Source organism: Ursus americanus, chromosome 30, assembly GCF_024610735.1.
Source record: "Ursus americanus isolate L20-20 chromosome 30, mUrsAme1.1.p, whole genome shotgun sequence".
Lineage (NCBI taxonomy): Eukaryota > Metazoa > Chordata > Mammalia > Carnivora > Ursidae > Ursus > Ursus americanus.
Genome location: NC_142156.1, coordinates 10,744,637 through 10,765,621, shown reverse-complemented (window position 1 = coordinate 10,765,621; position 20,985 = coordinate 10,744,637). Strand labels below are relative to the sequence as shown.

The 20,985-nt window shown below is 51.6% G+C and overlaps 1 protein-coding gene across 1 annotated transcript; it reads left to right on the top strand.

The window, feature by feature from the left end:
- Positions 1-710: 710 nt before the first annotated feature.
- On the top strand, positions 711-12,019 carry SRRM4 (serine/arginine repetitive matrix 4). Its single transcript, XM_045791598.2, has 4 exons — positions 711-2,178; positions 2,908-3,018; positions 3,581-3,721; positions 5,626-12,019. Exons 1-4 carry the CDS (start codon positions 2,054-2,056, stop codon positions 5,897-5,899), a joined length of 651 nt encoding a protein of 216 aa, XP_045647554.1. The 5' UTR covers positions 711-2,053; the 3' UTR covers positions 5,900-12,019.
- Positions 12,020-20,985: the final 8,966 nt, after the last annotated feature.

Genomic DNA, 20,985 nt, shown 5'->3' with positions numbered 1-20,985 from the left:
AGGGTAGGAAAAAAAAAAAACAAACCAGAATAGCAATAGTACTAACAACTGATGATAATAATGACTGCGGATATGCGTCGAGCCCTGATCACATGTAGGTGCCATGCCACGTGCGTGCAATGGACGATCTTCCATAACTCCTCATAGAACCTTTAAGGGATAAGTATTATCAGAGACCTTTTTTAGCTTGTGGGGAAACTGAGAGTCGGAGTAGTTAAGAAACTCAGGATCATAAGGGCCAGCACCAGGATTCAAACACGGATCTGTCAGAGCACTGAAGCTAAAGTGGCATCGAGCGGTCACCTGCTTCATTTGATCTTTATGGACAGCCAAATTAAATCATTTAGACCCAGCCTTTCATTTTGAAATATAAATGATCTCTAAATTCATGCCTATTTATGTCATGTCAGCAATGAGCAGAGGGCTGAGTGGAAGAGACATCACCAGCTCTAAATCCAGGCAATCTTCAACAGTGAAGGTAGGGGACTGGTGGGGTAACAGGGGCATGGGCTTTGAAACTGGACAGATCAGGGTTTGAGACCCTGGGGGGCTTTGAGGAAGTAACTAACCATTCTCAGTGTTCCCTGTAAATCGGGGAGAATAGTGCCACTTTCCTAGGGTTGTTGGGAGGACCATATAAGATGATGCTTGTGAAGCACCCAGGATATTAAGAGGCTCAAATGTTTATTTCACAATTATTTATTCATGACCTAGGGCAGATGTATCAGGCTCTGTCCGAGAGGTCCTGGCTACAGTAGCCAGAGACAGAAGTCCTCTCCCCAAGTTCAATGACTGGGAGAGGAAGAGACAATTGTAAGACCAAGTGAGTCCTTTTAGGAACAGGGGGTGCATAGAGGCTGGGGGCCGTGGTAATACATTGAGGGTCACCCAACTAGACTCAGGGAGATGTCAAGGAAGGCCTCCCAGAAAAGGTGAGGTCAAACCAAAGCCTGAACCATGAGTAGGTATTGTCAGGTAAGGAGGGGAGGGAAGAGGGTTCCAAGCAGTGGGAACGTAATAAGGCCTGAAGACAGGGAAGGAACAGGGATATTTCAGGAGGAGCAAGTAGTCCATTATGGCTGGAGTTAAGAGAGGAAAGTGCCAAGAGCTGCGACTAGAGGGGTGAGCAGGGGCCGGATCATGATGAGTGTGGAAACCATATTAATGTGATTGAAACTTGACTCTTGGCCCAAACCAAATGAATATGCCCTTACTGAGAACCCAATAGGAGCTTCACGTGGCTTAAGGCAGGGTGGGAATACAGAAGACAGGACCATGGGTGATTCTGAACAAGTCTTCCCTCTTCTTTGAGTCTCAATTCCCCCATCTGCAAAATGGGCTACATCAAGTTTCCCAAACTTAAACCACCTATATGGCCCCTTCTTGATTTTAACCATATCCCTGTACTACTGGCACTCTTACTTTAATAAACTTACTTTTTTATATAAGGCAACTTATACTACTATCTTACATAGAAAATTAATAGTCCTAAATAGAAAGCACCTGCAAAATACATGATTTATATATGAAAATACATAAAGACAGTGTATTTAATTCTAGTTAGCAACAGTTGCCTGCCCAATGCACCAGGTCTGGGAAATTGCCAGTGTTACAGAGATGGTGGAAAACCCACTAGTACCCAACCTAGGGTTTCTCATTAATGTAATCAGAAGAACTGGAAAACACTCAAAGGGAATAAATATCTCTGTGATTTGGTGTTATTTACCATTATGCCCATGCCCACTGACCTAAAATGCTCTGAAGTGCCCCCTGTACAATGTGTCCCCCTCTGTCCCTATTCCTCTGACATCTGTGGCCTAGAAAGTTTCCAGAGGCAGTAAGATGGAAATAGGTGGAAAGGGGCTTCTGAGAGTACCACAGCCTAGGCGAAGGTAGGGAGAGGAGTATCAACTCCAGATGCCTCCAGACCAACAGGCAGGCCATTGCTAACAGGCGTTCTCCCCATGTCTGCAGAGGATTTCAGTCGCCATGTCTGGAATGTGCAGAGGTGAAGAAGTCCAGTTTGGTCCCAGCCACAGCCCGGAGCTCCCCCATGAGAGGGTGCTCCCGCAGCCCCTCCTATGCCAGCACCCGCTCTTCCAGCCACTCCTCCCGATCCCCAAACCCCAGGGCCTCCCCCAGGTACTCCCGAAGCCGATCCACCTCCTCTGGAAAAAGGTGAGTTTTGACCTCTATTCTGCAGTGCTTTCTTCCTTAGGGAGCTAGTTATGTAACTGGAGATGTCCTTTGGCCCTCGGGGGAAGGGAGTCAGACAGACTTGAGTTTGAATGCCCACTGTACCCATTCCTATCTGGTGGCCCTGGGCCTCACATAACCTCTCTGAGCCTCAGTTTCCTTATCTGCAAAGTGGAAACATTCACCTCTCTGTGCCTTGGTTTCCCCATCTGTGGGATGGGGTTGATTATAGTACCTAGCCCTAGGATGAGGATTCAATGATATAATGCACACAAAGCATTAGTTCAATGTCTGACACGTAATAAAATACATGACAATCCTAGCTAACATTTCCTGTGTGCTGCCTATGTGAGGTATGTGATTGACCCTAATTTACTCATTTAATTTACAACTCTATAGGGTAAGTACGATTATTTACCCCCATTTTATGGATGAGAAGACAGAGGCCCAGAAAAGTAATCACCTGTTCAAGGTCACACAACTATTAAGTGGCCTTAGATGGTAAGAACTCAAGAAGAAGAAGTTGTCAACGTTATGATTAATCGCCCAATAGAAAGGGAATTTCATTCTCAGGAAAGGGCCTGATTTCTCGGCCTGGCGTCCAGAAAGAAAAAGGTCTCCCTCAGGGGACCAGCTGAATAAAACCCTACACATCAGGGAGGAGACCAGCGAAGCCCAGCAGGCCTCTGAGGACTGTTTACTCTCCCGCAGGTCCTACTCGCGCTCTTCCAGCTATTCCTCCAAGTCTGGCAAGAGGAGCCCGCCCAGCAGAAGCTCCCGATCGCGCCGCAGCCCCAGCTACTCGCGTTACAGCCCCAGCAGGTACAGGCCCCGCCCCCAAGCACAGGCTCCGCCTTCCCGGCCCCCTTCCGGCTCACCTCTGGGGAGCGTCAGCCAAGCCCCGCCCCTGCTCCCACTTTGCCCAGCATTGCAGTAGGGATGGGAGAGGACCCAGCATCCTTGTTGTTTCCTTTGTCTCCGCTGGAGTCCTAACGCACCGTCCGTAATGTACAGCCAGCCACACCCCAGAATTAACATCCCTGGCCCTCAACCTCTTCACATACCTAATACTACCCTTCAGCCGCATATTCAGAGCCCCCGGTTCCTACACATGCACCAGGGCCCTCTTGACGTTCACATCCTCACCCCCGCAGCACCCGCGCCCCTGTAATGCCCACCCTCGAAGGCTAACACCCGGGCACACGCCCGGCCGCCCCCCACAGTATTGAACCACAGCCCTGTCCTCTTTCCTCCCGCATTCCCTGGGGCCCCGGGAGGAACCCAGCGCCTGCCCCAGTGGGGTGCAGGGCACAGGTGAGAAGAAGTGAGTGCCCCTGGCTCACGCGGATCTCCCAGCTCCCCAGTAACCCCCGCATCCCTTCAGGGAGCGGGACCCCAAGTACAATGAGAAGGACTCGCAGCAGCGGGAGCGCGAGCGAGCGCGTCGGAGACGGCGGTCCTACTCGCCCATGCGAAAACGCCGGAGAGACTCCCCGAGCCACTTGGAGGCGCGGAGGATAACCAGGTGAAGCCAGGAGGGCCGGGGGTGCCTACCTTCACCCTCATTCCCACACCTCCCACCCGTTGGGGCTCCGGGCTCTCCCCGCGCCTCCTGGAGCTGGATTTCAGGATTGTGGGAGCTCAGACACGCCTTGCGGGACCTGCTGGGAGGGGCAAGGGCCTCCAGGGCGGGGCTAGGATGGGTGCCTACGACAGGGGTGGGGCCAGCCTGTGGAATCTGGTGGGCCGAGGGGGTGTGGCCAGGGTCTGCTGAGGGGGCTGGGAGGTCGCGTCCAGGCAACGGGGGACATAGCGGTGGGACAGGGCCTTTGCCTGGGGGTGGAGCCGGCCAGTGGAGACAGATCACGCTCAGACCCACTCGCCAGGCTTTAATAGACCCTGATTACATCCTGCAGTAAGTGTGGAGAGGGCAAGAAGGGTCCTTTAGGTGCCAAAGGGACTTAGAGGGAGCCCTGGTGGGTGAGGGGGAGAGAACTGGCTCTGGACTGGAATCCTGGCTGTGCCACTTTCCAGGTAAGCTGGGAAAGTCTCTTCACCTCCCAGATCCTCAGTTCTCACCCATGAATATGAAAGGAAATAACTCCCAGGAGTATCATGAAGATGAAAAGGGGCAAAGAGATGGGAATCCACTTTGTAAACTGAAATGCAGAACACTAGGACGCTCAGGGTGCCCTTGTTATGGATTGAATGGTCAGACTAGGTGGATAAGGTTTCCTGTAACAGGTAACGTCTCAGATGAGAAAAGCCCTAGAAAAGAAGCCCGAGGTCTGAGTGGACACGTATTTCTCAGGCCTTGAAAGCAGGAAGAATGGCTGAGTGCTGCCCAAAAATTGGCTCCTGACAATCAGTTGGGCTCTTCCTCCTGGCCCTCCAAGGGTCAGCCACTCCATCCAGAGACTCGCGGGAGTGGGGCTAGGATGTCCTGGCTGCCTAGTGCCTCCTCCCTAGAGATGACCTGGAGGAGGAAGAAGCACTTGTGCCCCAAACAATAAGATGGAGGTAATGGCATCACCTTCTCGGATATCCCACAGAACACTCGGGCACATAGGGGGCGCCTGGGTGGCACAGCGGTTAAGCATCTGCCTTCAGCTCAGGGCATGATCCCGGCGTTATGGGATCGAGCCCCACATCAGGCTCTTCCACTATGAGCCTGCTTCTTCCTCTCCCACTCCCCCTGCTTGTGTTCCCTTTCTCGCTGGCTGTCTCTATCTCTGTCGAATAAATAAATAAAATCTTAAAAAAAAAAAAAAAAAGAACACTCTGGCACATAGGGAGTCCTACACCCACTGCGTTGACCAGAGGTGTCCTTGGGGTTGACTTGGAGGAAGGCTGAGATAAACAAAGTGGCATCTCTAAAAGGCTCTCGTTTCCTTAGTTGACCTCAAATAGTCCATGTTGATGAACCCATTCAGTGTTTCCCAAACTTCAGTCACCCAGCAGCATCTGAGCACTTTTGACTTGTCTGTTTAGTAAGTGCACTGTAGTTTCCTTAACTTTCTTTAAATAGATATGCTCTTAGAGGTCCATACATTTAATTCAAAAGGAATACCCCACAGTATACTATAGTAAATGGACAGCTTCTCTTACCGTAAATAGAATGTTCTAGTAAAAGTAAAAATAGCAAAACAAAACTGCAATTAAAGTCTAGATGTACATCCTGTTGCCAGCTGGAGGCTTTGAGCCCCTGGCTTGCTTTGTTAGAAAAAATGACATCTGTGACTTCCCAAGACACCAGCACTATGGTCTCAGGACAGCACAAGGGGCGTAAAAGGAGGGTTTCCCCAAGGGCCTGGGACGTGGAAGGCTGTGGCTCCCCCCCCCCCCCCGCCCCGGTCCAGCAGGTGGGCACTCTCCGGGTTGGGGCTGGGCGGGGTCTGGTCCTCAAGCGCGCTTGTCTGGTCTCTGCAGTGCCCGGAAACGCCCCATCCCCTACTACCGGCCCAGCCCCTCTTCATCCAGCAGCCTCAGCAGCACCTCCTCCTGGTACAGCAGCAGCAGCAGCCGCTCGGCCAGCCACAGCTATTCCCGCAGCCGCAGCCGGAGCAGGACCCGCAGCCGCAGCCGCAGCCGGAGCAGGACCCGCACTAGCAGCAGCTCCAGCTCCCGCAGCCCCAGCCTGGGCTCCCGGAGCCGGAGCCGGAGCTACAGCTCAGCAGACAGCTACTCCAGCACGAGGCGCTAAGAAAGGGCCCTACCCTGAGCCAGCTGCCTGCAGGGGGGCCCCTTGCACTCTGCCAGCCTCCCCCACTCCCTGCCCACCCTGCCTTCTCCTTGGGGACAGACCTTGAGGGCTCCTCGACCCTGTCCGTCCTGCTCTCCTGGGGAGGAGGAAAAGAGGGTATGGGGCCTTCAGCCTCAACGTCAAGCTGCTAGGAGCCTCCACCAGCACCACCCTGGGGCTCAACTCGGGCCTGGGCGTCTGGAGAGATCTACCCTCTGCTGGCACAAAAAACCTCAAGGTTTTGTAAGAAGCAATGGGTCCGTGATTCAAACGTTTTGGACCTGGCCAGGAAAACAGTCTGCTCACCCACTGCTCACAGGATGCGTATGGAAGGCTAGCATCACACTTGTCCTCACTCTCCCCTCATTCAGCCTCCTGACCCTTGCATGTGGACCCTCATGGGGTGGGAGGAGACCAGAGGAAACCCAGGGAAGTTAGGCCCAGGAGAGGGAGTCAGGCCTTTCACCTCCCCAAACAGACCAGAGCAAAGGCTGGAAGGCTATCCGAGGGGGGAGAGAAGGGGACCTATCTAATGAGGGATCATGGATGTTTCAGTTGGGAAGAAGTGTCAGGAGATAGGAAATGGGTTCTCTGTGAGTACAGACGCGAAGGGCAGGGGTCATTCGGCCGCGTCCCCCCCCCCCCCCCCGTTATCTTGGTGTGGTCAGGAAAAGCGGTCCAGTAGGTTCTAGCAATGGAGAGGCCCCCACCTGGCTTAGACAGCATCTTGGCTCTTCACAGGGCCCCTGAACCTCCCTGAGAAAGGACACAGTGGATAGTCAGAACAGCTTGGTCCACAGCCCCACAGCCCAAACTGGCCTCAGCCTGCACTGGCTGGCACCAACTTGATTCCACGAGACCATCTGCTGAACATCCCCCAGTGCCATGGCCAGCTGCCAGTCCCCAGCGCCGGCCAGTCTGGCCTTGCCCTCCAGTTGGTGCCTGCCTGCCCCCTCCCCCACCGCCAGGACCGCCACACCCTGGAGCCCACCCAAAGCAGCTGAGCATCAGCTCACCCACCCTTAGCCCCAGCCACCCCCTTTGCCTCTCAGGAATTTTGCTAGGATGGGGCACAGGAGCTCAGGTGTTGGGGGAAAAGACCCAAATCCAGAGAGTGTGAGGGGGGACAGGGACCTGGATACTCCATAGCCTGGGATTCTGCTGGCTTCTGAGGCTTCTTTGTCAGCTCAAGCCCCACCTTCATTTCTGCCCTCACCCTATCTTCCCCCTGCCCCAGGGCTGGGCAGCACGGGTAAGCTGATCTCCGACACACAAACACCACCAGTTGCTTCATCCACAGCAGGCACTGAGAACAGGGGAGTGAGGGGGAGGGTCCTTAAAATAAACTCTTGGGCATCCCCCTCACCAGCTGACTGGCTTTCCGGACCCTTGTGGGTGAGTTTCAAGTTTGTGGTGGCAACAGCAACAGGACAGGGCATGGAGAGAGAGAGGGGACAGTTCCCGGCTCTGGATACTGGGGCCAGCTATGGCGAAGCAGGGACCAAACACTCTTTACCTTTCACACCCCAGGGAAAACATCTGAACAAAAAAATCCTTTTTCTTGAAAGCAGTGACCTGTCTCCCCCATCCTCCAGTCTTTCCCATTACATCACCCCGTGGGGCCAGAAACTGCCCTGCAACCACCCACATCCTTCCTCCACCAGGAGAGCAGAGCGAGGCACCCCAGACCACACTGGATGACCTGGCCTTCCCACGATGCCCTCTGGCCCGGCCCTGGGCCCCACCCGCCCAGACTGATGGATGCCAGTGCTGTCACCACAGAAGGCCGGATGGCAGGTGCCTGGGACAGGGGCAGGTGCCCTGGGAGGGCATGTACAGCAACTGTAAATAACCCTCTTCCCTGCCCAGGAACGCAAGCTGGGCTCCAGTCTCCCACCATGGAGCCACGGAACCTCATTAGCGGGACAGCAGTGAGAGAGGCCCGAGAGCCTCCCATCAGACTGCCTTCAGACAACTCTAGGGGACCATTCTGCCTGGGGCTCCTAGCAAACCTATTATTTATTTAATTTATGTTTATTTATTTATTTATGTGATGACTTCTCTCTCTCTCTCTCAGTTGCCATTAGCAGTATTCAACTATTTATTTATTTATATGGAGAGGGGTGTGTGTGTGTGTGTGTGTGTGTGTGTGTGTGTGTGTGTGTGTTGGGGGGGGCTTCTAAATTATTTTTGCGCATGTCTTTTTTTCTTCATGTCTTTGTGGGTGGAATCTGAGAGGTCTGGTGTTGATTAGGGATGTTGGCTTTGTCCCTGTGGGGGAGACCCACAGAGCTCTAAGTCCAAACATCCTGGATTTGGCCTGGGGGAGGTGTGGGGGGGGCACTTCAGACCCAAGGTTCATGGTTATGTCAGTGAGGTTCAGGCTTGTGCCCCAGCTCCCTGCCCACCAGCGGCCTCACTGAGGTATCAGAAAGATGAAAAACAGCCACGAGGCTTGTGAGCTAAGGCCCCGAAATGATACAGTGGAGTCACAGCTCACGTGGCGGTTGGAGTCTAAAGTTAGCATAACGGAACGAAGGCAAAACTTGCAGAGTCAGAAATCTCGGTTGAGCGCTGTAGGGAGGCACCTGCTGGGAGACAGTCTACTGTCTCTTGCCCACTGAGGAGGCTTCGTTCGTACTTACTGAAGTAGCTGCCTTGGGTTTGGGCGGCCATGGTGGTTTAGCACTGGGATTAAACTTCGAGTTGACAAGGAGAGAGTATGGCAAGAACTGAGCTGACTGAGGGGAGAGAAGAGGCACTGTGGTCTCACCCTTACTCCAGGGCATCGGGTGGTGGGCAGGATCCCTCACTAGCTTTTCCGAGCATGCATGGTCAGTTTCGTGTAAATTACACATGCTTCTGCCTCCACTGTTCATTTCTCCCCTTCCCCTGAGGTTTTTCCAGACTGCTCTATTCCTTCTGCAGTGGACACACACTGCTTCCCAGAGCAGGGTCCACCACCTGAGAGATACACAGACCCAAAGCAAAAGCCTTTTACTTGATCTCTTGCTTTCCATCAGAGGAGAGCACAAAGCTATTTCAGAAATTAGGGAAGGCGGGAGGGGAGACAAGATGAAAGGAACAGCCAGAGGTTCCCCAAAAGAAGGTCATTTCAGGGCCCATCGAGCCAGAATCTAGAGGCCTTTACCAGTCCTGCCTCTCTGACGAACTGCAGGGTCTTCTTGCTGCTTCCCGGAGAGGACCCCACCCTTTCCAAAGTCACCATTCACTGCCTTCGTATCGCCAGCTCCTCTGGTCCAGCTTTGAGTTTGGTGAGACTTCTCCAACATCTCTGGTGGTTTCCCTGGCAATGTGACTTAACCCAGCTCTAACCCCCAGCCAGGGGAAAGTTTGCAAGAAGGCCGCTTAAATGCCTCCTGGGGTGGGAAGTGAAGGATGAATCTCTAGCCGCCCCCCTCTGGCAGGATCTGCTTCTCTAATTTCCCTTACATTTCCTTTCTTATGCATCCAAAAATAAAACCCTTGTTGGGGTGCTGGTAACTTTGCTTAACCAGAACCCCCAGTTCCTGACATCACTGTTCCTCTGCCTACTTCGCCCACATTACCTTCTGCTTCCAGGGAATGAGACAAATAGCCTGAAACCTGCACGGGCTGTGCACTTATTTTAAAAGCCAGCTTTGGGGGGGAGGGGGCGGTGTGTGGCTGGAGGCCCAGCAAACATGCAGCCTTCCTGGAGGAATGAATCTGGACAGGTCGCTCCATTTTTCCAGGCCAAAGATTACCCCTTTGAGAAGTGGGGGAGTTTTTGAAATATAATCCAGAATGTTGACCTGTGACCTGGGAAATTGTCTAAAGACAGAGTGAGTTCACCAGGATTGAGAAGGAAAAGGAAAACCGCCTCAAATATTTTTAGGAGGTTCTCAATCATGAGAGTAAAACTTAAAGCAATATGTGAATTCCCTTCAGTTAAACTAAGAAAAGCTAACTCCCTCCAAGCCCCCATCCAGGAACATTCTGGTTCATCAACGTTCAACTGCATTCCTATCTGTTTCTTCCCTTCCGTGCAGGAAAGGCAATCTTTCAGAAGCCAAACAAAACTAAGATGTTTGAAAGATACAAGGGTCTCAGTGTCACAGAGCCCCCATCATGCATCAGCTCAGAACCATCCTCTTTCCCAAAGGCTTTGCTGGAAGAGGGCCAATGTTCGTGTGCTCCCAAAGGTTCCCAAGCACTTTTTTATTAAGTCCCACTCCCACCATTTCTTCTGCTATATTCTTTTCCACGAATATGCAAAATAGTCTCACAAGCATGTGTCTTGCCTTGCTTTGCTCTCCAGCTAAATAGAAAAGTTTGATTAAAAAACAAGCCAGGATTCCTCAAAATGCTCCCTCCCCCATTAGCCAGCTGCACCCCACTGAGGAGCTCAGCTAGATCTCCTGTCACCTAGCAGTGTGTTACTGCAACCTCTTCCTCCTCACTTCTGCTCCAACGGGCCAGTGATACGGATAGACTTGGCATCTCCCCTCTGTGGCTTCTGTTTTGGGCTTTTTTTATTGTAGGGTTTTTTTTTGGGGGGGGGGGGAGATGGTGGTTTTGCACTGTAAATACCATGATGGGGGCCCCTCATCAGAACATGGCTTATTTAATAATTTATTCCCTATTTATTGAGTGGTATTGGGAGAGGAGAGGGACCACCTCTTCCCCCGAATTGCTATTGGAAACCGGTCCATCTCCCAGCTCTGGGAGCAGCTGTCTACAGCACGGGGCATTATCGCCCAGGTAATGAGTGCTAGAATCACCCAGCAAATTGGAATTGGCAGAAACGGAGTCTTCAGTCATACAAATTAAGCTCGAATGGAACTAAAACACTGGTTATCTCCGGGAAAAACCTCATTTTGATGGAAATTAATTACGGAATAAAATGCCTGAGCACGAACCAACTTCTATTAAAAAGTCACAACTCCTTGAAAAAAGAGAGAGAGAGAGAGAGAGACAAAATTGTAATTCCTTTTCTCTGGCCAAGAAAAGATATGCCTCATCTTCTAACGAGTTGAGCCAAAGAGACTGGAACAACATTCCTTTGTGATTCTCTGGCCTGTGTGTGTCTGGATGAAATGGAGTGGGTCTTGGGCCTCAGTGTTATCATCTGTAAAATGGGACTTGGGCTAAGTGCTCTTGGCAGGGGAGAGGGAGGGGGTTCCAACTCTGATGCTGCAAGCTCTAAACTGTCAGCTATACGGTCCCTGGTGTCTTCTGCCAGCTGCAGGTCGAAGATGTCTCCCAAGGAAGGAAATAAAAAACCAGGGCGTGGACCTCATTTGTAGGGTGAGGTGGCAGTAGCTGAGTCCTGCAGTCAAAAATGGGAGGCCTCCAGGTGCTGCCACCTGACCGAACTCTTATAGCCGGAGTCAAAGAAGCCCTCTATATCAGTGTGACCTTCTCTCCAAACCCAGCCATCCAGAGTTAGCAAAGGAGAGACCAAGAAGGCTTTGCTGTTCTCTGGAGTTCACCACTGTTCATCATGTCAGACCACATTTTGTACAGTTTTTCAAACGAGCCAGTGACATAGGTCATGTTGCCATTTTTCAGATGAGAACACTGAGGCCCGGGAAGGGGAAAACTGGTATGCCGAGACTCCCTTGAGCTCAGACCCGCCTGGCTCCACGTCCCACTCTCTGGGTAGCTCTTTCTCGCCAGGCCCCTGCTGTGAGGACTTTGTACAGGGTCTTTTCTCTCCCAATTCTTGGCTGCTCCCTTAAGCAGTCATTGGCCAAGGACCTAGCAGCACCCACCCTATCAGCCCAGCAGGCTCGGTGCACCCCAAGGCCTTTTCTCCACATCGGGGGCTGGAATTCCCATCTGGAAAACCCCAAGCCAGGGGACCCACCACCAGCCCAGCTCAGCCTGAGCAGCCAGCCTCTGCCTGGAGTGTCCACAGCAGAGGGGGGAGGAGCTCCTGTGTCCTCCAGCATCCTGGGACCCTGTTCTCTACCCAGTGACACAGCGGCCGTGGCTTGTTTGATTTCTGGTGTCCACAGCTAAGCATAACCTTCCCGGGGTTTCCGATTTTTCAGCCTGTACGAAACATGTCTCTGTTCTAATAAAAGGTTCCATGGTACGGTGTTCTCATTCGTGGCCCAGCATCCTCTGTCTACGTGGGGTGCCCAGAAGCAGGGAAAGGGGAGATGTGGCGGGGAGATGGGCACAGAGAACCCCCGGGGCGCGACCTGCTACATGCCCACACTGTCACATTGCTCATCACCTTTCTAGAGTCTTCAAAGCAAGCCTGTAGGCACTTTGGTTTTACAGAGACATTCACAGCATCTGCGGAGGCCTCCAGAAACCTTTCCGTTGGCATTTCACATGAATTATCTTAGTCTTCACCACAACTCTAGGAGGCGAGCAGTAGAATCTCCTTCCTACCAAGAAGGAAACTGAGGCCCTGCAAAGTCACTTGCCCACGGCCGCGGCGTCAGTGATAGGATCCAGGCAGGCTGACTGCAGACCCCAGACTGTGCCCTGCTCGGCCCTGTAGCACCTAAGCTGACGTGGCAGGAAGCAGTTCTCTCTCTGGTAGAGCTGTGTTCCTCCCAGGCCTTCGCGGGCAGGAGGAAGTTCAGTGTGCAGGGCACAGATGTGGGAGTCCAAAGACCCAGATTCTAAGACCCTGCTGTTACTCGCCGTGTGGCACTGAGCAAGGATAGCACCCCGTGGGGGCTTGGTTTGCTCATCCGCGACAGCTCTCTCCCTGGGCTGCTGTGGGAACGACCTGGAACCTGGCTCTAGAAGAGCATGATGAGGGAAGCACTCCGCGAATGGTGGCGAGCGTGACTACTATCCCCTAACCCGAGACTGAGCTGTGGGAGCGGGGCTCACGGAGACAACCGTACGTGGCCAACTGGGAACAACGGGGTTCCTGCAAGGCCCTGTGGAGGCCCCCAGAAATGTCCTCCGAGTCCGACTTCAGAGCTTCCTGCTATAGGGAACAGAGGTTGAAAACGCCCTCAGGGCAGGCAGGTGAGAGAAGGGGCAGAGTGAGGCCTGTGGGGACCCCAGAGAATCTAGTACACCACAGCCAGGCAGCTAGCTCAGCTCGGTGCTGCCACATCTCCCCATTTCTCAAGAGGATGAATTTTTAGACAAAATTTACTGATTTTTAAGATATGCATAACTCATTCTTTTTTTCAAACATTATGCAAGTCAAAAAAAATTATACAAACACGCGCACGGATAACATACTCATTCCAGGGGCCAGGCAGCCATAGCCCCTTGCCTCCAGCAGAGCCCTGTCTACACCTGACTAGGTTCTCAACTAGGAGAGAAAGAGCAGACAAAATAGGTTACCACTGTCGCCTCCCCTTGCATCTTGCCCCTCTGGAAATCTCCCTTAAAAATCATTTGAATGGGACCACCTCCCTGGGGTGTGTCCATTGCTATCCACTGGGACCGCCGCCACTGCCACTGCCAGCACCACCAACACACTGATTTCTTTCTTCCTAAACGGGCTAGCGTAAGGCAGCCAGCCGTGTCCCCTTATGAGACTTCATCAATAAACAACAGTAGTAGTAATAATAAAAATTACCTTTTATGGATCAGTGATCACATGCCAAGCCCTTTTCATGCCTTAACTTACTTCCTTTTCATAACAACCCTGTTTAGCCCCATTTGACAGATGAGAAAGTTGAGGGTCACAGAGGGAACACGACATAGCAAGGGGGTATTTGAATCTTGGTCTGTGGGCTCCAGGACCTTTTCTGCTGCACCTCTTTGCCTCTGGAGGTGGGGGCCCCATAATTCAGAGCTAGTCCTTCGCAAGGGCCCCCAATGACTTTTTCTGGAAAATGTGGCTGCCAGGAGGCTGTGATGCCAGCTGTCCCTCAGAAAGAGGCCTCTGCCTTCCTACCTGCTGCTCTGGCTGCCAGTGACAGGAACTGGGTGTTCTTCTGGCTCTCGGTCTGAAGAGGCACCCCCTCTCAGCCTCCTCTGCACTGTCTGCCGGAGAGGGAGAGCTGCCTGGGGAGATAGCTCTCTTTCAGGCCAGATTAGCGGCTGCCCAGGGATGGAGCCGGGGCCACACGCAGCCAGCACCCTTACATTCTGCAGTCCCAGGGACACGCACAGCCTCTCCTCCGGGTGAAGGCAGGCAGGCAAGCCGGGAGTCAGGAGGACGCCAGAAAATTGAGCTTCCCAAGAGGCAGGGGCTGAGACTCCCGCCCCTCGTTTGCCTTGTGACCTAACCAAATCAAGCCCCTCTGGGTCCTAGTTATTTCACCTGTTAAGAGAAGTTGGGTCATGAGAGACTATGGACTCTGGGAAACAAACTGAGGGCTTCAGAGGGGAGGGGGTGGGGGAATGGGATAGGCTGGTGATGGGTAGTAAGGAGGGCACGTATTGCATGGTGCACTGGGTGTTGTACGCAAGTAATGAATCATGGAACTTTACATCAAAAACTAGGGATGTACTGTATGGTGACTAACATAATAAAAAGTAAATAAATAAATACAACATACATATATGGTAAAAAAAAATAATAAGGGGAGGAAACCTCTAAAAAAAAAAAACCTGTTGGGTCAGGCCAGTGGTTCTTAACACGCTGGCTACGCATTAGAATGAATGTGAACCTCACGAAGCCACACACACTGAGTCCCACCCAACCCCAATAATAAGGGCTGCTGAGGGGGGTGCCGGGTGGCGGTGTTTGTAAAGGCTTCCTCGGTCAAACAGATATGAAGCCAGGACTGGGAACCACTGAATTTCATGACACCATACTGCTGTGTGCTGCTCTGCTCGGGTGTGACAGGGTAGGTGTGCTCCCAGCGGCCGCAACGGTGATGACAGCACCAGCAACAACACTCCCCACCCATATAAGACCCACTATGTGCTGGGCATGATTCCAAGCCCTTGACGTCTATTAACATAAATTATTTCAGATTATTTCATCCTTGCAACGTCCTTATGAGGCAGGTACTATTTTTATGCTGATTTTACAGATGCAGAAACTGAGGCCCAGACTGGTGGCCCCACTTACACAGCTAGTAAGTGGCCCAGCTGGACCCCAGGATGTGGTGAGTCCAAAGGGACGCCTAAAGCAGCCTAGGAGGTTCAAGGAAGGCATCACAGAAAACCTGCCCTCTTGGCTGATGCCACTCTGGGAAATGAGCAGAGTGGGTCAGGCCAGGAAAGGGAGCTCAGGAAAGGGGAGTGAGGACTAGGGATACCAGGCAGGGGCGACTGCGTGTGTACAGGACCAGAGCAGTGACTTCCACCGGCCAAAAGTAGGCTCTTGGTCCCCCGCCCCCGCCGTGCATTCCTCCCATAGTGCTATTACTGTCCGCAACTAGTTTGTTTGTTTACTTGTTGATTGCCCGTCTCCAAGAGGACAGAAGCCTTGTCTGCCTCATTCATCCTCCATCCCTGTGTGCCCAGAGGCAGTGCCATGTCCAGCTCTGGCATCTGTCAAATGATTAAATCTGCCTGGGGTTGCCAGCTCTGCTTCCTTCCGAGTCCCATGTATTTTTGAACTGGTTCATTTTTACTTTAGGTCGAGGGTGGGGAGTATAGTTGGGAGAACGGTAGCAAAGCAACAGTATGTCCCATATAGGCACCCTAAGGATCTCTCAGACACACATTCTACCCACAAGGAGCTGTGCCCCTCCCTGGGAGTGAGAGAAGGCAGCATGGGGACAAGGCAGACAGATGTGAGCACCTACTATTCATCCAGCACTGTGCCAGCCTCGGGGGTACAGGCACTAGGATTAGAGCCGGGTGCGATCTTTAAAAGGCAGTGGCTGACAGCCAAGGACTTGGGAGTCAGAAGATCTGAGTTTGAGCCTGACCGCTGCTTCCTAGCTGTGTGTCTATGTGCAAGTGGCTTAACCTCTCTGAGCCTCCGGTTCCTCATCTTTCCAATCGGGATGCTAAAAGTATCAATCTCATAAGAATGCCATGAAGATATGATACAGGTGAAGCACTCAGCCCAGAACCTGACTTAGTATCGTTGTTTCTGATACCCAAAGGGGGGTGGGTAGGCTCAGTTGCGTAGGTAAGCTCATGACAAGTTTCTGGGAGGGTTCCAGGTCACCTCGGCAAAGGTCCAACATTCTCTCACCTTTCATCACCTCAGATATCAAATTCTCAAGAGAGGCGCTCCCTGCTGCCTCCCTCCATGAGTATCTTCTCCACTCAGAAGAATCTAGAGTCTCCCAAGAACTTGGCGATTTCCCCAAGCATATCTCCACCCTGATATTTCATCAACATTTTCAACCAGAGCAGGTCTCACGTCAGTCCGCTAGGGGAAGGACACCGGGCACTGTTCAGGCATTTCCACCCACGGCCACAGGGTTTCCACTGCCTCTGAATGCTGGCTCCAAAGCATCTTACAGCTATGGTTGCCCCATGACGGGATGACTCATAGCAGTTTTTCTGTCTTTTTTTTTTTTTTTTTTTGCCCATTGCCAGTGAAACTAGTCAAATACTTTCTCAAGGTGTAACACTGGGTGCCTCTGACAATCTACTCTCAAATCTATACCCAAAATAAACAACACCAACCACATCATAGAGACTCATGGTGCCAAATGGAAAGGTGTTGGAACAGGTGTACGTATGTATGTACGTACGTACGTACACACACACACACACACACACACCCAGAGTTTGGTTTTTTCCTTTGGTCTCTCTCACCTTGAACCCTATTTCTAGATTAAGAATCCATGGCTTCCCATGCTTGGGCTTCAGAAAGCCTGTGACTCTTTTGAAATCCCAGGCAAAGTTTTTACGTATGAAAATACCAACATACTGGTGCAGAGAAGGACATAGTACCCACTGGTTTTCCAAAGGAGCCCACTTGAAGCCTTTAGGATGCTTCAGCAAAATCCGTCCATACACTCTCGGGATATGGAAGAGTTTCTACTTGCCCCCCAACAACCACTGCTTTTCATCCATAGTAATAATTTCAACTGGGTTCATTGCCACCCAGAATAAAGACTGCATTTCCCAGCATGCTTTGCAGCTAGGTGTGGCCATGGGACTGATTTTGGCCAATGAGATATAGGCAGAATTCTCCATGGTAGCTTCCAGATATTTCTATAGAAGTGATTTGTCATGTGCTTTCCCCCTTCCTCTTCATCCCTTTTTTCTTCTTGCTGGCTGGAATGCAGACATGATGGCTGGAACTCAATTGGCTCCGTGGTCCATGAGGTGGCTTTGGGAACTGAGCCCATACAAACAGAGCAATAAGATAGAAGAGACTCAGTCTCTGAGGAGTTCGCGGAGCTGGGGCACCTGCCAGCAACAAGACAGAGTGTCTCTGGACTTTAATACTAAAAAGAAATAAATTTCCCTTTTCTTTCGGTCACTGTGATTTTGACTCTCTGTTGCCCACAACTAAAATTAACCCTAACTCATATTCAGTGTGAAACTAAGTCCCCAGAAGGAGCCACCTTGCTGACAGCTCTCCTCATCCGTCTCTATGCGTCCTCCTCAGCTCCTCCAAACCTCCTCCCCTCCCAGCACAAATCGCGAGAACCCTCTCAGGCTAAAGTCTCCTAGGAGCTGTCATTCCCAGACCAAAAAACAAAACAAAAACTTTCCAAAGCAGTTGTCTTTGGACACCAACTGCTCGAACCAGCTCCCGCTCTGACCTCAGAGATATCTGGACAAGGGGGAATCTCAAGATCACAGACTCTCCAGCTCTCCCTCCCTCCAGAGATCTCAGAGCCACCCCTCTGTATAAGTGCCTCTAATGGCACTACCTAAATGTCCCAAACTGAGAGGAATAGGCACCCGTTTCCCAGCCGGGACTTGGGCAGAGAAGCAGATAGACTGGTTTATTAGAATGATATTAACATTGAGGAAGTTCCTTTGAAACAAAACCAACCACCAGAAAAGGCCAGGACCCGGAAGCCTTGCCGTCAGAATCGTCGCGTTACGATGGAGCAACAAACAAACCAAAATGTCAGAATCTGAAGAGGATAAAGGTTCGTTTTTCACCCATGTCCACTGTGAGCCAGCGGGGACACTCTACTCCTCAGTGATGTTGTGCAGAAGGAAGAGATAGCGCCTAAGGGTCCTTCCCTTGTGGAGCTGAGGTCCCCCATGGGCTACTCACATGCTTTGAACTGACAGCGACAGACCTCACTTCTGCTCACAGCTCAATGGCCGCACTAGTTACGTGGCTTTGACCAACCACAACGGCCACAGGAAGTACGTTGCTTCCTGTCTTGTGCCCTGAATTTTACTGAATCCCGGCTATGTGCCAGGTACTGTCCTAGGTGCCGATGACACAGCCTCGAACAAGAGAACAAAGTCCCTATCCTCGCCCCCCCACGGAGCTTACGTTCTAATGGAAGAGACAGGTAACACAAAATAATTGAGGCATTAAATACAACCGTCAGTTAGTAACCGGCGCTATGAAGAAAAAACGGAGGAGAACCTGACTGTGGACCAAATGGTTGGAGAAAGTTGCTCTGAGTAGGTGAAATTTAAGTAGAGGCACAAATGAAGTGAGAGACCAATCTTGAGGAAATCTGGGGGAACAGTGTCACAGGCAGTGGGAAGAGCAGGAAGGAAGTCCTCAGACAGGAATAGGCGTGGCTCTTCTGTCCAAAGGACAGGAAGGAGACCACAAGACTCAAGCACAGTGAGCAAGCAGATGACCGCAGGGAATCAGATCAGAGAGGTAGCCAGCAGCCTTCAAGTTCTTCATGAAACTTTTCAGTTTCTAAAATTGTTTTAATTGTTGATTCGACTATTTGTTTGACAGACGTGAGAACAGAGAGTTTTGTCTCATCTCTAGCCCCTAGGCCAGTGCTTTGCATGTATGAACTTCATAAATATATAATGAATGAATAATGGAGTCCCCTCACTCCCTGCATCTGCCCCCCGCCACATGTTCATTGATCGGCACCACCAACCACCTGATGCCCACGTCTAAACGTTGGGCGGTGCATCTGATGTACCCTCTCCTCTCCTCCAGTCCAGTCCCTCAGTCAAAATGCTTCTGCTCCTTTAATATATCGTAGAATATGTCCACACTTTCTCTCTCCTCAGCCAACAACCCAGCCCAAGCCACCATCTTCCCCGGACCCTACAGCAGTCTCCTTTGCTGGCCTCCCTGGAGTTGTGTCCCCCGTGCCCTCTCCACCAGTGGCTGATTTTCCTAGAACATAGATCTCATCACATTATTGTCCTTCTCCAAACTGTTCAATGGGTCCTCAAAGTGCTCAGGACAAAGCCTAACTCCTCAATGGGGTCCACGAGGCCCTACGTCATTTGGCCCATGCCCACCTCCCCAACCGCCGCCCACCTCACGCTCCATGCCAATTACTGTCGTCAGCCTCCTTTTACAGATGACAAGGCAGAGGTTCAGAGAGGCTAGGTCACTGACCCAGAGAAGCACAGCTGGGTCTGTTCAAGTTCTTAGCCACCAGGCTGTACTGTCTTTCTCAAGATGGAAGTGCCAACACTGTCATTTCTTTAAAGACCTGGTTAATTGAGATATTACTTCCCCTCGCTGAAGAATAATTATTCGTGCTAAGAAAGGGGATTTTGGAAGCCCTGATAAAGGCTCAGGAGTAAGTAGAGGGGCCTGTGAGAGCCCTTGGTTGGGATGTCCCTCTTTGAAGATGGCTGGAGGGGGGTGGGATGAGCCTCTCCACCCACAGCTGACCCCTGACTCCCTTCTCCCAGAGACACATGCAGGTAAGAGGAGCCCCTACTGACCCCAGACTCCCTGTTTCCCACTGAGTCCACTGAACCCCTGGGCCCTGCCCCGGCTCTGAGCAGCTTTCATGCTCGTGACGTGTAAGGATCCCTCTGGCTGACACAGCGATGGCTTATCCCAGGCAGCCTCCAGGCTCCCAAATGTCGGTGGGTTCCTGGTGTCACCTGTTCTACTGAGAAAGTCTGCAAGAGCTAAAAAGTTTCCAGGCCCAGCGAGGAGGGAGAAGGAGAGGTGGGCTGGTGACCTGAAGGTCAGCTGTGGTCTGTTGGGTCCCTTTGGGTTCAGAGAGCTCCTGCTTCCCACTGGGCAGCGAAGAGTATGGGCTTAGCCCCTGGCACAGATCTGACTCTGTGCTTTTACTTCTCGACATAAAATGGGGTTGGAGCCCCTGGGTGGCTTAGTCAGTCAAGCGTCTGCCTTTGGCACAGGTCATGATTCCAGGGTCCTGGGATTGAGCCCCGCATCGGGCTCCCTGTAGAGCAGGGAGCCTGCTTCTCCCTCTCCTGCTCCCCCTGCTTGTGCTCTCTCTCAGTCAAATAAATATACAAATAAATATTTTTACAAAACATAAAATGGGGTTAACAATACTAATACTGCCTCCTAGGGCTGTCATGAGGATGAAGAGAGGTAAGGCACACAGGGCACTCAGTAGAGCTTGGCACGTAAGGGGTCTCAAATCACGGTGGGGACGGTTACTGTTTTGTGGTTTGGGTGGCCGTTATTCACAGAAGCGTGTGGTGGTGAGGTGGGCAGGAGCACAGGCTCTAGAGCCAGACTGCCTGGACTTGAGCATCAGCTCTGCTACTGGGTAGCTGTGTGGGCTTCAGCCAGTTATTTAACCTCTCCGTGCCTCAATATTGTCATCTGTGAGCAGGGACAGTCATACCTGAGAGCAAATTGGAGTAGGATTAAATAAACTGACTTATGCAAAATACAACTCTTACAAAATGTTAAATAGGTGTTGTTATTGTTGTTATTATTATTACTATTATTATTACTATTATTATTATTACCTATAGGGGTGGTTAGAGGAAGCGATCCCTGGAAAGAATTTTGGAGATAATAGTAAAGGGAAGGTAAAATTCAATCAGTAAGCACTAGCGGACTGGGACTGGGAGGGCACTGACTTGTGTAGGGAGGGAGCGTGTGGGTTATTTTATTATCATGTTTGCGCACGGGTGTTTGGCGAAGGAAAGAGCACTGGGCTTGAGGCTGAGACACAGCGGGGTTTAGAAGCCATAAGCTGGTGGCCCTCGGACAAGTTCCTTCCTGTCGAACCTCAGTTTCCTCATGGGTAAGATGGGGGATGATGAGAGCATGAACTTCTGGGAGGGGGGCTGTCGTGAGGAATAAATAAACAGCA

What these genes read in the sequence shown, in the direction of transcription:
- SRRM4 (XM_045791598.2), top strand. Translation starts at nt 2,054, where the DNA reads ATGAGAGGGTGCTCCCGCAGCCCCTCCTATGCCAGCACCCGCTCTTCC. An exon ending in TCCACCTCCTCTGGAAAAAG is followed by an intron (nt 2,179 to 2,907) that starts GTGAGTTTTGAC and finishes ACTCTCCCGCAG; the next exon opens with GTCCTACTCGCGCTCTTCCA. An exon ending in GAGGCGCGGAGGATAACCAG is followed by an intron (nt 3,722 to 5,625) that starts GTGAAGCCAGGA and finishes TGGTCTCTGCAG; the next exon opens with TGCCCGGAAACGCCCCATCC.